This window comes from Lissotriton vulgaris, chromosome 6 (assembly GCF_964263255.1).
Source record: "Lissotriton vulgaris chromosome 6, aLisVul1.2, whole genome shotgun sequence".
NCBI lineage: Eukaryota > Metazoa > Chordata > Amphibia > Caudata > Salamandridae > Lissotriton > Lissotriton vulgaris.
The window spans coordinates 1,290,942,929-1,290,960,372 of record NC_141694.1 but is presented as its reverse complement, the minus strand read 5'-3'; the positions used below and the strand labels follow the sequence as shown (position 1 = coordinate 1,290,960,372).

The following is a 17,444-nucleotide window of genomic DNA, read 5'->3' as shown; positions in this document are numbered from 1 at the left end:
TGACTTCTGCCTTCCACCCTGCTATCACACTTTTTCTATCATCACCACCCTTGTACTTGCACTAAATATACATTCACTATCCAAGGGCTTAAATGAGACTGGTGCTACTGTGTGAGGTGGCAATGCACACAGCCGGGGGTATCAGGATACACTAACAGCATACAAGGATCGGGAAGACACTAGAAATCACCTTGCTGACAGTTTGACATTTATCAAAGGTCTCATTCACTCAAGAACAGAGAATTCGAGTGAATATGCCACAAGGCGGATTTCTAGAAAATATATGCATCTCAACCTTCGCCTGGGTTGTATCCATACTGTATCTGTCACTTTCCTACCTCCTGTGGTAACTTTCATTATATTTCTGCAGCCCAGCAAGAATGTGTGAATGACACCCATCTGGGAAACAAAATGCCACTAAGTACAGCTGCAGGATGGAATATTTCTTAAAATGAAAAAGGGGAGCTTAATTAAAGAAACATACACATACAGTTATCTAGGAATTTATGGTAAGGAGAAAAATGGAATTACACTAACTGCCAAGCCAGCACAAAGGAACGAGAGGAGCTCCGGGGCATATCATCAAGCCACGGAGATAAAATTATCGCCGCTTTAGCATCCTTTTTCAGACTGAAAGCGGCGATAATTTTATCGCCTTATCAGCAAGGTCACGCTATCGCATGAATCCTTGCATTATAGCTCTATCCCCCAACGCCCATCTTTGCATCTCTAATGAGATGTAAAGTGGGCGTTCCTGCCCTGACATAACTGGAGAAATGTCGCTTAGCGGCAGGAAACTGCTGCTAAAGCGACGATAATGGGCTTGATAATATGCTGTTGAGAATTCCCATATAAGCCCATGTTCACACAAGAACATGGGCTTCTATGGGAATTCACAAGGGCATATTATCAAGCCCATTATCGCAGCTTTAGCGGCAGTATACTGCCGCTTTAGCTGCAATCATTTTAACGCAGTTTCTTGATACTATGCCTCTTACTTTCTTCCTTACTTATGCCTACTACCCCTCTAGGGGTATAGGTCATCAAAAAGCCATCTCTGTCCTGGGCTTTTCTTTCAATCTGACTTCAGGTGTAATCCATCTCCTTGAAGTCAGCCTTGAGGCCTCAGCGCCATGTATTTCTAAGCCTTCCTCTTTTTCTTTACCCTTGAGGGATCCAGAGGAGGGATTGCCTGGTGCTGTTTGGTGTGGGCTTGCATCATTGTTGCTGATGGCATGTGGCCAGTGGATTTGGAGGACTTTCCTCAGACTGGTGTTTATGAAGGTTGGGACTTTGTTGTTGGTGGTCACTGTTGTCCTCCAGGTTTCTGCTCCAACCAGAGAGCCTGATTTTACATTGATGCTAAAACACTTGATCTTGATTTGCAGCATTAGGTCCTTGGAGCTCCAGATGTTCTTTGGCTAACTGAAAGTAGCCCTTTCTTTGCCAATTTGTTTCCTTGACATTGATGCCTGGCTGTCCTGCTTGTCTACAACACTGCCCAGGAAGTGAGGGCCTCAACGTCTTCCTGTGCAAGGCCTGCAAGCGTTATGCAATTGTGCTGGCAGTGTTGGCTTTCAGGACCTGTGTGTCCCGTTGTGGATGTTCGGGCCTTGTTGTGCTGATGTGGCTGCCAAGATGTCAGTTTTCTCTTGCTTCTGCAGATGGTATGGGGGAGAATAGCCAGGGCATCAAGATGCATCCAAGGTGTCCACTGGATCCCATTTCGTCTCCTCCCTGTGGATGTCTTCATGATTCAGTTGATGCCAGCAGGAATAGAAAAGTAGAGAGCAAATAACCCAGGTGGAATCTGGTCCTCACTTGGAATGCTTTTGTGGTTGTCCTCCATGGACTATCTTGCAGTTCATTCCCTCATACGAGTTCCTGATGATTCTTACAAGTTTATTTGGAATACTGTAGTGGCAGAGGAGTTTCCAAAGAGTTTCTCTGTTCACACTGTTAAATGCTTTCTCATAGTACAATGAAGTTGACTTACAGGGAGGAGTTCCATTCCATAAACTTCTCACTGATCATACGCAGTGTTGCAATCTGTTCTGTGCAGGATCTATCTACGGATGCCAGCTTGCTGGACTTGCATCTGAGCATCGTCTTGTTCCTTCTTTCTGTTCAGAATAACTCTGTTGAACACTTTGCCTGGGGTTGATAGAAAAGTTATCCCTCTGTTTCTTGTGCAGTTACTCAGGTCACCTTTCTTGGGGACCTTGATGAGATATCCTTCCTTTCAGCCTGATGGCACCTTTTCCTCTTCCCAGATCATTCCAAACTAGGGGTAGAGAATGTCTATGTATGTTTCAATGTCTGCTTTCCATGCCTCCGCAGGAGTGCTGTCAGGTCCTGCTGCCTTCCCATTTCTCTAATGTTTGATGGCTTGCCATATTCATTTATTGGTCGGTCTGCTGCTGTTGATTGACAAGTCTTTGTCAGCTGGCTGTATGTCTGGTGGAGACTATGCCATAGGGTGGTTTACCAGTTCTTGAAAGTGCTCCACCATCTTCGTTTATGGCCTTCGTTATCCATGATTGTCTTCCCAGCTTTGGCTTTACAGGTCTTTCTGCCTTGCTGTATCTTGTTTACAGAATTTAAAGGAATTATCCTTTATGGTAATGTTGATGGCTGTGTAAATTGATTTTTCTATAAAATTAATAGTAACTGTTGTTTGAAGAAATCAAGCACTGTATTGAAGTTACAAGAAGTTTTATTTTATGACTGGTGCGCAGACGCCATCTTGAAATAACATTTTGAAATGTGGATTATGATTGTCAATGAATTCTAATTATCTTTCAGTGCGTTATTGTTCAAAATGTTTTTATCCACAATAGACGGAGAGAAGAAACTGCGGAACATTTCAGGACTCACAGTTGCCATAACTTGATAACTGAGATTTATTGTTTTTATTTGAAGGGTAAATAACAAAGTAATGCACAAAGTAAACATGCCCATGTTTTTAAATTAAACTTGATTTTACAATGCCTTTGCTAAGAAAATAAATCATTAGCAGTGGAAATGAAGGTATCCCAATTGGAAATTGGAAATTATATCAATAGGGACCTAGATGAAGATATTATTTGTGCAAGGAATTTTGTATGTCAGATCGTGGTAAGACATTTTGCAGGTTATTTCATGTAAACCCCAACACTGCTCATCTTCTAACGGACATTCACTATCAACTACACTTTTGACACAATTATTTTAAAAGCTACAGCAACCACAAAAAGCTTACATAACTCATACAAGACTATTTGTCTGAGAAACACTTTGAGCTGTGTGTATGTACCACGCTGGATCTACTGTGAACTTTAAAATTATGTCTATACCTGTTTCCTCTGTTCCAGCTGCACTTGGAGGTCGTTGAGCTTCAATGTGATCCTTTACTCCAGTTGCACTTGGAGGCCGATCAGCTTTGACTTGAACCTTTGACCCAGGTGCACTTGGAGGCCGCTCAGTTTTGACTTGAACTTTTGACCCAGGTGCACTTGGAGGCGGCTCAGTTGTGATTTGATCCTTTGAGCTAGCTGCACCTGGAGGCTGCTCAGTTTCGATTTGACCCTGCTCCCCAGCTGTAGATGGCGGCTTCTCTGTTTCGGTTTGATCCTTTGGCAAAAGACTGGCCATGTACGTGTTGATAAAATGCAAGCGAGATTGTTCTGCCTATGAAACATGCATTTAAATAGAACGTGTTAGCCATCTTATACACAGAAACACAGTAAGGATAAAATACAGTTGTTTATCAGTCCATTAATTCAAAATGTCACTTGTCCACCTATTTCCAACCCAGCACAGGCCCTTAGGAACAAAGGACTTGATATACAAAAATAGTGAGTTGCTAACAATTCACAAACTGGTTTGCGATCGCTAAAAAGGGTACTCGATGTACAAAGAATCACACCATACCAAATAATTAGCAATCTCCTATTTTTGCGATAGAAAACACCTAATTGCTAATTGCAATTACCAAATCGCAAGTCATTATTTCTTTTAACATCTTTTTATTGTTGACATCAAGCAGAAGAAGATAATACCACATTTTGCATTTTTCATCATTACAGTCTTGTACTTCGTTCCGTCTCTAACTCTATCCACTTTTGGAGGGGCCGAGGCTGGATCAGGCATTCTCTTCCAGGGGTGGTGTGCAGGGGTACCCTCTGCATTTATTCCACTTGTCCCAAATGTTACCCCATTTCTTGGGACAACCCCCGCTAATATACACTGCCTTTTCAGGCACCATACACCAATCCATGTCTTGCGACCATTCCCTCTGAGTTGGCAGTTCAGATGTCCCCCAATTACGCACAAAGTTGCGTTTCATTACCACAAATCCTAAGCTAACCCAGGTCTTCTTTGTCTGGTCCAGGTCGGAGTCATCCCATACATTTAAGATACAGCACTTCGGGTCCAAGGTTAATTCCATTCCTACTACTTTTGTCATACAAACTATTACAACTTTCCAATATTGTTTGATTCTTTGACATTCCCACAAGATGTAAAAGAATGACCCTCCTGGACGCAGTCTCTATCACAGAGGTGTTTGATTTTCTACTCATTTATTAAGGGTACTACAAGAGTTGCATGCTCTATGGAGCAATTTCAACTGAATCAATCTGAACCGGGACCGAATGGCCCCTTCCTTATGGGATGCCAGGGCATCCGGCCAGTCTTCCTCCTGCAAATCTGGAATATCTAGCCCCCATCGGTTTCGCAGGCTCATCAAAGTGTCTGGCATGTTATTTGTACGTTTTTGATATGTCATGGATATTGCTTTCCGGGTGAAGTGTTCCTCAAGGAGGCAACACTCTAATGGTGAGGATTCAGGTAAGGACTCTCCACGAGGCACCACCTTGTTCAAGACTTGCCTGATCAGTAAGTAACAAAAAACCTCTTTCGGATCTAAGTCATTTGAGTTTTGCAATTGCTCAAATGATTTCATTTGTGTGCCTGTGTGTAAGTCTCCCACCCTTGAGATTCCAATCATATCCCATTTTTCAAATCTAGCTTTGAACCCCAAAGTGCCCATCTGTTTCTAGTCCCACACTGGGGTAGCTTTGGTGATTTTATTTTTCCACCCCCAATTTAGAGTTAGTTGTGTGCCATATTTTCAATGCAAGCGATGTTAGGCCCTCCAGCGCCTGACTTCTAGGATTAGTATATAACGTTTGGAGGTATCCCTTCGGTTGAAGATTTAAGCGGTCCATTTTATAGGCCAGTTCCGAATGCGGTTGTTGTGCCCATTGGTTTAACGTCACCAATTGGACAGCCTGATAAAAAGATTCTATGTGAGGCAGGGTGATTCCTCCGTCATATCAACCACAGGTTAATTATACAAGTGCGATTCTGGGGCATCCTCAATCCCAAAAGAGAGTTCTAACTGCCCCATCTATTAGCTTAAAATAAGACTCTGGTACCCAAAACAGGGTATTTTGTAACATATACAGAAATCTTGGCAATGCCATCATCTTAAAGAGATCCCCCCTCTTTCTCCCAACAAATGTGATTTAATACAGTAATCTAAGGCATTTATACACAGGCATGCTTATTTAATGTCCTGATGATGATCCACGCATTGCTCACTTGGATCGAAACGCCGTCGACACCCTAAACGCACCTCATGCATTAACTGTTATGTTACCATTGACCATGTAGAGGCTTTCCTTGCAATTTGTTTACCTTATTGATGATTTTGTCCAAAAAACAAACCATGAGCGTTGCCTGAGCCTCCCTTAAATGTTCCCCAAACTGTTTGTTTCTATGTTTCTGTAGTAGGATGCAGGATAGTGTCCCACTCTCAGTATCTTCGTTTGTATATATCTTAAAGAATTGTTGAAAAATTAAATATTGAACCTCTGTCCGGCTGGACAAGTTTAACCAATACAGTACTGATTGGGTCTGTATTCATTTTTGTATATCTATCCCTATTTTCCTAGGGACCACTGTAGTGTAGAATAATCATCTTAAAGAGCGCCGCTCTTCCCAATAGCGACAATGGGAGAGCCCACCAGTGTTGGACATCGTTTTGGGGTATTACCAGAGGGCCCATCAGCTTTTCGTCATTGAATCAGGTGGAATCTTGTGTTACAAATATCCCCAGGTATTGAAATCAGTCTGATATAACTTGTACTGTACATTCTGCTGGGAGGTTAGGCCTTTGTCTACTCAGGACAAATACTACAGACTTCATCCAATTAATTGTATAACCAGTATATCTACTGAAGATGGTAAAAATGTTAGGTATACTCGCGATCGATGCCCTGGCAGATGCCAAATATAACAAAATTATGTCTGCATAGAACGATAGAAAAACAACAACTTTCAGAGGAGGGTCAAGGGTACTATGTTTAAAGACATTCAAGTTAGGGCCCCTACCGAAACTATGTAAACAACAAAGAAACTTGAAGGTCTGAATTAAGCTGAGTAATCTAGGTCATCACCAAAAGCAATACACTGAAAATACAGTGCATCAGCTACCACATGATGGAGATACACTTAATGTACTAATATAAGTCCTATCAGCCCACCCAAATGGCGGAATATCGTCATGTAGGACGTCTTGAACCAGGTCTATGTGCCCACGCCCTGATAAATCGGCGTAGTGTCAGACCTTCAAGTTTCTTTGTTGTTTGCATAGAACGATAGTCTGTCCTCCTAGTGTTCCATCCAGCGGAAGTCTCTTATTATAGGGTCACCCCTTAGCCATATTGCTTCCGGCTCTGGCACCAGTGCAAAGATTAGCGGTGACAAGGGACAGCCCTGTCTTGTGCCCCAAAACAAGGTGAACCACCGTGAGGTTCTACCGTTTATAAAAAACCCTGAGCTCAGGTAGTGGTAAAGTAACTTTATCGAGGACAAAAACTGTGGGCCACACCCCATATGTCTCAAGGCCGCAAACATATATGTCCATTCAATGGTGTTGAAAGCCATCCTTGCATCCAGGGAAAGGATTGCAGCATCCTCCTGGATTCTATGGGCACGTCCCAAAAACCCATGGAGGTGTCTGAGATTTAACGCAGTGGAGGGTCCGGTAATGAAGCCTGATTGATCAGGGTGTACCAGGGTTGTCAAGTGTGGGTCCAACTTCGAGGTCAACACTTTAGCTAAAATCTTCACTTCTACGTTAAGTAGCGAAATTGGACGGTATGAAGAAAACTGATCCTTGGGCTTCCCTGCTTTATGAATTACTACCACCGCCCACAACCGTTGGTCCATAGGGAGGGAACCTTTAGTTTCACTCTCCTAAAACTTAGTTTGGAGATGTGGCATTGTTTCAGACGCCGTGAGTTCAAAGAACTCTACAGGGATTCCATTTGGGCCCCCCGCCTTGCCTGAGTTAAGGACTCTGAGCACTTGCGTCACCTCTTCTACCGTGATTTCAGTCTCTAAAAGCTGTTTACCCTCTGCTGTGACTACTGGGAGAGGAATATCTGTTAGGAATCCCAAGGCCTCCTGAGCCGTTGCCGTTGTACCTGACTTATAGACCTTCGAGTAGTAGTCTGCAAATGCCTCCGCAATCTCCTGAGGGTCTCGCAGGACTTCTCCTGTGTCAAGTGTTATTTGCAGCACCCATCGGCCAGCACGCTCTCTTTGGTCCAACCACACCAACAGCTTCCGAGTTTTGTCTTCCACTTTATAGACTCTGTGTTGTGTTGCTATGAGTATGTTTTGAGCTTCCTCTGAAACCTGCTGTTTTATTGCCAGTTTATGTTGCAAATTATCTTCAACCCATTCGATATTTGACGTTCCAGCTCTATAATCCCGTTTGATTTCCACCACCTTCGCTTTCTATTCCCGTTTATGTCCCGCTATAAGCACTAGAGCCTGCCTTCGAACCGCTGTCTTATGCCTCCCAAAGTATCGTGGCTAAGTCAAGTGAAGAAATGTATTCTTTAAAGCAGTATTTAGATGCTTTAACAATTCTCTTTCTTATTAACGGTATTTTCAGATACCAGGGGTTAATGGGGATTGCCCCCTTATCCCGTGTGGTGCCAGCCTTATAAGTCATCCAAAATTCCCTTCGCCATATGAGCGACATCAGTAAAATGCGTGAAATGTGAGGCTGAAGTGATCAGATAGTCGATACGTGATCTGCTCCCAAGTGCCCCGGAGTAAAAGGTGTATTCTCTCTGGTATGGGTTCAGGGTCCTCCAAATATCTAGGAGACCTAGAGCCTCCAAGAACTTCACCAGTGTTGTTGGTTTAGCTGTGTGGGCTCTTACAGGCCACCTATCCAGATCCTTACAACATGTCATATTAACCACATGGCTGCTGGGCGTTTTCCCCCCCCTGTGCTGGAAATTGCCATTTTAGTGGCACCATGACGAGCTCAGCTCGTCATCAGCACATGACACCCATGGGTGATGACGAGCTGAGCTCGTCATCAGCATCGAAAGGGTTAAAATCCCCCCCATGATGAGTCTCCCAGGGGGAAGTGCTAGCATCAGGGCCCCCAAGTCTTCCAAAGTTGATTCTTTTAACATTGGGGGACATATATTGACAGTATGTTTATTACCTCCCCCACCCATGATCCTGATATCGCGGCGTTTCTCCCTAGTCTGTCAGAACAGGTCTTGTCAATAATCAAGGGGAGGTTTTTTCTCAGGAGTATTCCTGTGCTCCTGGAGCCCGAGGCATGTCCTGCATGTATCTTCATTTCGAAACCTCCCCGATTAAGCGGTCGACCTGTGTTCCCCATTAAATGAGTCTCCTGCAAAAGCACCACATCCGGGGAGTGCCTCTTTAAGAATTGCAGGACTATACCCCGTTTTATCTTAACAGCTTCCATGCGGCACACATTTTCCCGCTGTGCAGGCGAATTCTACACGTGCGCAAATCGGACAGCCCCTGGCCGTCCGACTCACACGCCCACCGTGACGTCAGACGGCCGGGGGCCGTCCGACACATGGAAGAGGTTAATGCCCAACTCATTCACATTCCATGTCATCACTTTCAGTTCCACTGGTGTCTACCCTGTCATCACAGTGTCACTAGTGTGTTACGTACAAAGCTGCATTGTGTCCCCGTTCTCCGTATGGCCCTACTTGTCACGGTAGTGGTATGTAGTATAGTTATCGCAAGTGAAGTCTGAGCCTTCATGTGTTCTGCCTGTTCTTCCCAATATACAAAAAACAATAGCCAACATGCTATAACATTGAAAATTCTACTCACCTTCCCCGGAACTCCCCCACCCTGCTTACCTGCTCAACGGATTCCCAATTGCCCACCCCCCCAACTTAGCAGAGAGCCTGTCGACCCCCCTGTTTAACTAACATCAGAGATGTTGACTAGCTCACACCCCTCCCTCCCCTACCCCCCTTCATTTACTGTCTCATTAAGTCCCCTGGACCAGTGCATATATTCTGCAGCCAGAGCCCATTTGTCTCACCACCTGCTGGAATTGCTTACTGCTTTCAGTTTATAACACTGACCGAGGGGGGGAACCCCCCCGGCCTCACCACCCGGTCCATTTGCCTGTTTAGTGCCTCCACAGCTGTGGCCTGGCACTGGTCTTGTGCCTTTACTGTTTTGCTCTTAGGTGGTGGGAGCCCGCTGCAATGCCTCTGCACTACCTGTTTTTCCCTGATGGAGTTCAGCCCTCCAGATCGCTCTCACGCTGCTCTCCTGGGGGGCGGGAGGTGATGTAACCGCTGAGCGTCTGAGCGCCGGTAGGATTGACACGCTCCCCCGGCGCAGTGTCCACTCTAAAGCGCTCTCGGGGACCACCAAACAGGCTACGTCTCACACCTTACTTGCGGTCTGCTCCAGGATCCCTGCGCCGCCTATAATCGAGGCCTGGGATTAGTCAGGCCGCTAAGGTCCCCATCAATGGGCTCTACTTCACTCCAACCAATATCTTCGTCTCTGAGCGCATTCGATTGCTGCTGCGTTCCGCTTGTTTATCTTGTCGTCTGTCTCTGGTCCAGGCCGGATTACTGATGGATAGTCGAGGGATTTGGGAAGTGTGGTGTCGGAGCCGCTTCATGGAGCGGCCATCTTCTGCTGCAGGCAAGCCACACCCCCGCAAATCACTATTTTGATGTACTAAGGAAACACAGCATTGTGCAAAATATTATCAACAGATTCATTCTGAAGATGAAGAAGAGTTTAGTTTTGAACATATTCATCCATATTTGGGAAAAAGTTTTTGTTACAGAAAATACTCAAATTGTCTGCATTTCTGTTTGCATCTATGTTGGTTAGTAGTTGGTATTTCTTGTTAATGCTGTGTCGCCCTATCTTCTCCTCCACTCTCGGACAAATGCTGCTCACACTTCAGCCCTCCTCAGTTTCTCCTTGCTGCCCTTATTCCTGCATTAGCAGGGTTGGGTTTTTGGGTTAGGCGCCCTGCTACATCACCACTGTGATCGACCAGTCACACCTGCATGTCAGCAGTTCTCCAACACATAGTTTAAGTGGGTGTAGCCAACCTTTCAACTGAACGTCCCAATGTTTAGAGGCAATTGTTCATGTGCCTCTGTTGGCGCCTGTGTGATACAGTTTGGAGACATTTGTGTGGGTTTAAGGGCTCCATTACATTCATAATAATTCAAATCTAATTTTACTACCAGTCTATTCAATTTAGAGGCAGTCCTCTGCTGCTTTCTTTGACTTTTTGACATTGATTTTCCAATACATGGATTTGTGCTGGAGTAGGTGAGGTTTCCTGGACTTAGGTGATAGTGGTCCTTATAATGGGCCTTAAACCCCATCTTTCTCTTTCTAAGATAGGAAGAGATGGTGTTGAATGGTGTTGAAAAAGTACAGAAAGAGCAATAAATGTAGATGGTACTCCTAAAGCATGGGGGGTGTTTGGCCAATTGGGTGGCCTGCCTGAATGGTAAGATCTGTATTAGCAGTTTCAGCTTCTGTGTGACAGAAGAAATGACTAACATCCTTTGTTTCTGGTGGGGTTGTATGAGTAGGCTGAACTGCTGCAGGTCAAAAAATAGAGAAACTATTGCTGTACTTTTTGCTTTTATAATGTTTTGTTCTAAAGTATGTTAATTCAAACAGTTTTGGCTATTAATAAAGCAAGTGACTAAACGGGAGGCTGAGGAGACTTGAGAGGGGGGTCCACCTTGGTGAATCACTGGGAGAATACATTGGCTCATTGCATGACTGCATTGCTGGGACACCTGGGGGGCTCTGAGAGGGGCTGGCCCATATGCTAGATCCCTTGCTTGTTGGACTGATCCTCGATATGCAGGGCAACCTGTGAGGAACTGCATGGAGGAACCCTACGGCAGACAGTTGGTGGAAAGAGAGCATCTGCGGACCCTGGTCACCAGAGGTGAGGACAGGCTATTGACCGTTCCGAGGGATATCTGAGATGAGGTAGGGCGCAGAGCTCCTGACAACATGGTGTTGATAGGTCTGAGAACTGCAACAGGTCTGGCCACGTAGAGGAGCCCGGTTTTGTTGAAAACGAGTGCTCTGCAGTGCTCTGCAGTACTCTGTAACCGGGTAGCTGCCTCGGGCCTTGGGAGAGCAGGGTGGTTCCAAATGAATAACCCTCCTGTGCTTTTTGGTGAACTAGATAAGGAGCACCTATGCAGCGATGGCCTGTTGGCCATTGGGAATGCCTGCTGGGCTGCTGGGACGAGCTGGCCTCCGAACAATTTCTGTGTGCTCTTGATGGGCTGAGGACCAACGGGGGAAGCCTGATGTGGTGCGCCTAGGTGGAGCCTACACATACACTCACGAATGGCACGAAGTGTGTGACCGTGCTGAATGACAAAATCCTGAATGTGGTGTGAAGACCACCCCACTGCCATGGGTAAACCACGAGGGAAACTGGCCTGGGACCGCTCAGGAAATGGAGGAAGCCCCCCCCCCCCCCGAAAAAGCGCAAACTGATAAGGCTGACCCAGTACAGCAACAGCTGGCAATAATCATGGAGGTTATAGCTGACACCAAGGCCACCCTTTGTCAGTACATCAGCACAGTATTGGTGGGCCTCAGCCTACTCAGAGAAGAACATAAGACATTAGCCAAAAGAGTACAGGACACAGAGTCCACACTCACAGTCCTCGAATCAACGCAGCAATCACTGGTGGTGCAGATGAGAGACCTCATGGAGCGTGTCCGCACCCTGGAACAGAAAACAGAGGACGCTGAGGTGCATAATAGGAGGAATAATGTAGACTCCTTGGCATACCTGAAGGCACTGAGGGTAATGGCATGGTATCCTTCCTGGAGCAATGGCTCTGCATCGTGGTGGCACCCGAGGGCCTGTTGACTTTTTACACCCTGGAAAGGGCGCACCAGGTCCTAGCCAGACCTACGGTGCCTGGACGTCCCCCGTGACCAGTGGTGGCTAGACTTCTCCACTTTAGAGACAGAGATACCCTTCTACAAAAAGCCTGGACAGAAGACCCATATACTGTAGGTATTAGTAGAGTCTCCATCTTCCCTGATTACACCCTGGATGTCCAGAGGAAACGGTCCTCCTTTTTAGAGGTCATGAAAGCATTGAGAGAGGAAGGGCTTCAGTACTCTTTGATCTTTCCCGCTCGACTATGCATACTCCTTGATGGCAAGACGCACTTCTGTGATGACCCTAAAGCAGCATGGGAATGGATTCCAAAACTCCTTAGCACACGTATATCAAAATACAATCATGTATAGGCGTTGCCACACTTTTGACACAATCACAGTACGTAGTTATTGGTTAGTACACGTATTATATTTATTCTTGATTGCTGGAAGTTCTCCACACATTCAATCGAGCAGACGCGCTGATTGTCAATGGGGGCACCGTCGGACAGAACGATACGGGCGAAAGCCAACTAAAATAGAGTGTGATGTGGAGTCATTTGGACAAGATAAAGTGGATACCGTAGCAGAAGACCCCCGTAGAACCCCTATGCGGGTTGGAATTATCACCGCATACTAACTAAGAGAGAACAGATCTGGAAATAGCCTTGAAAAAGTCGTTGGGTTACACTCCCAGTCACGACGAAACACGTGTCGGCTGTGTGGAGAACTTCCAGCAATCAAGAATAAATATAATACGTGTACTAACCAATAACTACGTACTGTGATTGTGTCAAAAGTGTGGCAACGCCTATACATGATTGTATTTTGATATACGTGTGCTAAGGAGTTTTGGAATCTGTCAGAAGTGTATGCTCATGTTTGGGAGGATTAAGTGGTTCCTTCTAACTTATAGCACCATAAGAAATAACCTCTGCACCAGAATAAATTGTGAGACTTTCTAAGTGGCGCCGGATAACCTATACCAAACCACTGCTTGTGCTTGACTCAGCATGGGAATGGATAGAAGCATACAAAACCGGGACTCCTCAGCTGGGGCAGGTGCAAGCAGTGGCCTCTGTGTGACATGAGACCAAGAAGAGACCTAGGAGATGCCCCAGATGGGGGGTCCGATTCGTCCAACGTCCTGCAAACAGAAGGAGAGCTGAGGCCCTGCAGGGGGTAGCGGTCCTCATGCAGGATCAGAGACCCCCTCAGAGGCTGGGACTTGCTCCTCGAGAGAAACTGAGGGGATAGAATCAGAGTCCTCTCATACTGACAGCGTGCAGCTACCTGTGGTGACCCCCAACACATCGGACGAGATTATTTGATGAAGAAACCACCCGGAGGCTGTTAGTGATTACTTAAGGGGTGCAGAGTTCCCTGCTGTCAGCCGGGGGCCAGTGTGGACCACATTGGGTTTGTGCGCCTTGGGCACCTTACCCGTGTTGGATAGTACTCTTATCTTTGTCACCCCCCCCCCCCCCCACCCCCCCACTAAGACTCTTACCTCTTTGGGACTGGGCCTCAGCTAGTGTTTGATGCTTTACACAAGGTTTGGGTGGCTGGCCGTTGCCAGACTGCCCTGGGGTCCAGGAGTTGTTCAGCAACAGGGTTGCTATGTTACTTCCTTTTCTATTTTTGGTTGGTTGTAGTATGGAGCAGATTCGCACAAGTTCAAGAGCTGGGCTTGGGGAGGATTAGCTGGGTGGTGGCCGAGTGACCCTTTGTTACTATGGCACAAAAACACAATGGTATAAAGTTTTTGACCTGGAATATAAGAGGGATGGAAACTATGGCCAAACGGCACAGTGTCTACTCCGAATTGAAACATAGGGATATACATATTGCCTTTCTCCAGGAAATGCATTTGATTGCAAGTGAAGTGGGACGCCTTCGCAAACGATTGAGGGGGCAAGTCTTTGCGACAGCTTTCTCAGCCTTTTCGAGGGGGATGTTGATATGGGTAAAGCCCAGTGTCCCATTTGACCTCATGCACTCTGTGATGGACATGGAAGGTGGGTATGTCTACCTTGTTGTAGGCTGGCTGGGCGAGTAATAACATTGGGTAACATCTACGCGCCCAACCAAGATCAGGTCACGTATTTAGCTTCATTATTGGCCAAAATAGCAGATTACATGGATGGGCAGGTATTGCTGAGGGGGATTTTAACTGTGTTGCATATGTCACAACTGACCGTTGTCATCCACCACACCCAGGGGCACAATCACACTGCATAGCAGCAGGTTTTTGGGATTGGACACAACAGTGGGGATTAGTCGATATCTGGAGAAGACAACACAAGGAAGACAGGGAATATTCTTTCTTCTCACCTATACATCAGGTGCACACAAAACACTTGCTAGTTCCATTACACATACAGAATACCTGGGACGCACCCTGTCCGATCACAGCCCACTATTGTTGTTTTATTAACCTTTAGAGACGCGTCCCCCGATCCCTTTCTGTAGACTTAACCCACTAGCATTGGAGAATATCCCATACCGGGCCTCCCTGACGGCGCTTATTGAATACTACTGCCCCATGAATGTACATACGGCATCCTCTACTTTGGTAGAATGGGAGGCTTTCAAGGTGGTGGTGCAAGGGCATTGTATGGGGCAGTCGATTGGGGCCCACTGGGAAATACGGGATGAGATTTTAGGATTGGAAGAGAAGCTACGCAGACTAGATAATGATCATGGTTCTGACCCCGCTTCCCTGCTTGAATTGAAGAAGACGAGGGCGACGAATCAGGAAGTACTAAATCGACTTTGATGTCATAGTTTCAAAGACTACCTGGACAGGATGCAAAGGGTGGAAGGGAGGGCTGGAAGACTCTTGGCATGGTTAATACGACCGGAATCCCATGGGTCATGTATCACCCAGTTGCATCAGGCAACAGGGGAGCTCCTTTACTACCCGGACGATAATAATAGTGCCTTCCGCAGCTACTGTGAGAAACTATATGCTGCCGCAACACCAGCTGACCCATCCCTTATTGGGCATTTTTTGGACCCCCTGCCACTTCCTGTTTTCGATCACAGGGCACGGTAAGAGTTGGGAGGCTCGGTTACAGTGCACGAAATTAAAGCAGCTATTGGGGATATGGCGACAGGTATAACACCGGGGCCAGATAGCCTTCCGGAGAAATTCTACAAGCGGTTTGCCGCTAGCCTGATGCCACAAATAGAGGTTCTCTATGCTGACTCACTGGAACGAGGTGAGTTACCCGATACGAAATGGGACGCACTTGTGATCCCACTCCCTAAAACCAAAGAGACAGCTGCCAAAGTGACAGATTTTAGGCCCCTCTCAATGTTAAATTTATATTTTAAAATTCTTAACAAAGTACTGGCAAGTAGGCTGCTCCCACACATGAAAACCCGCATCCACCCAGACCAGAATGGCTTTCTTCCTGTCGCTGTACCTCTTACAATCTTCTTAAACTTTACTCCGTGTTGTAACATAAGGAAACCTGCTGGGACAAGGAGGCAGAAGTGCTGTCAATAGACCTAGAAGAGGAGTTTGACACGATCAGCTGGGAATACCTTTTTGAGGTTATGTTGCGAACGGCTTCAGAGATAAATGGGTGAAATGGATTCAGCTACTCTATGCGTCCCCAACCGCGAGAGTCAAAACGGGCAAGGCAATCTTGTTCAATATAGGATCTTCTGAGGTACCTGACAGGGATGCCCTCTTTCACACCTCCTGTTCGCATTGATGATAAAGCCGCTGGCTGGGAGGGCCTGAGTGGGGAGGGACTGAGCTGGGTCTTGGGGTGGGTGCTCAGATGAATATTATCTCGCTCTATGCGGATGACCTGCTGCTCTACCTGGGAGATGCAGTGAATGGCATCACGTCTGCAGTGCAGATTTTAGAGAGCTTCGAACGAATATCGGGTCTAAGGGTTAATAAGGCTATGACGTATCTGATTCCTATAATGAGACTGCTACCCCTACCGGAGACTTTGCTGCCAGAAATACAGTGGGCTTCCCGCTCCTTTAAATAGCCAGGTATCGAGGTAATTTATTTCCTGGAGGACCTGAGAGAGGGTAACCTGGGTAGGGCGGTGCGATCACTCAAATCCTGTGTACAGTTTTGGCTCACTGTACAACTCCCTATTATGGTCAGAATATCTCTTTCCAAAATGATAATGGTACCTCGGCTCCTAAATTACTTTGTGAAGATACATACAATAGGTAGTAGCAATCCTAAAAGGGATAAGCCGCACCTCAAGACACAAAGCAAGTCTAGTAGTTTATTAGTAATAGCGTAAATGTTATATATAGCAGTGTAAGAGAAATGGGGTGCTAAAATAACTAGTGGCACCAACTACCCAACGGTGCTGCTGGCAAGTCACAGAAACATACACATAGAAAATTGAAAAAATACAGTTATAGCACTCCTTTCATTAGTCACATTCAGTTCCATTCGAACATAACCTTGATATAGGTAAATATCACAACAAAAACTGTCAAAGTTTTATAATTGTAAGATAAGTGTCCATTCTGGCCTTGACCTATGATGATGTCCATTATACTTCATTTGGAAACGAGCTATGTGCGATGTATCTACTAGCTGGGCTTATTTGCCAATTACGTCATGATTTATCAGAATATTTTGCTTTCTGTACTTGGACACCACCTATATTAAACACGCTGTGTGTAACGTGGAACCCTGACTCGACTTTCTAGATTGCCTTGAAAAAGTCTGAATACTTATTTTTGTACAGACGAAACACGTGTTGGCTTCGATCAATTGCTGGGAATTTGCTGTATACAAATAAAGGAGATCTGTTTTCATCTGTTGTGGAGAATCCTTTAAAACCTGTTTGCTACTTGGACACGTCATATTGATCTTACAATTATAAAAATTTGACAGTTTTTGTCTATATATTTACCTATATCAAGTTTATGTTCGAATGTTACTGAATGTGACTAAAGAAGGGAGTGCTATAACTGTATTTTTTCACTCCTATATTACTTTGCCAACCTCCCAGTTTTGATGTTGCCAGGTTGGTTTTGCCTGCTAAACTCATTGCTGAGGGAATTAGTGTGGGTCGCTGGACTGCCGAGAGTCTCCTTGAGGTCATTACAGTGACCCATGATGGAGGGAGGGCTGGGAGTACAAGATTTCGAGCTTTATATGCTGGCTACCCAACTGCAGTGGCTGGCGCAGT

The 17,444-nt window shown here is 45.7% G+C and overlaps 1 protein-coding gene across 1 annotated transcript in view; it reads right to left on the bottom strand.

Annotated features, from left to right (window-relative positions):
* Window positions 1-17,444, bottom strand: part of ADGB (androglobin) — a 1,363,241-nt gene that overhangs the window by 157,839 nt on the left and 1,187,958 nt on the right. Inside the window, exon 32 of the mRNA XM_086927423.1 lies at window positions 3,336-3,669. Coding sequence (XP_086783549.1) covers window positions 3,336-3,669 — 334 coding nt within the window. The remainder of the gene's footprint in view (window positions 1-3,335; window positions 3,670-17,444) is intronic.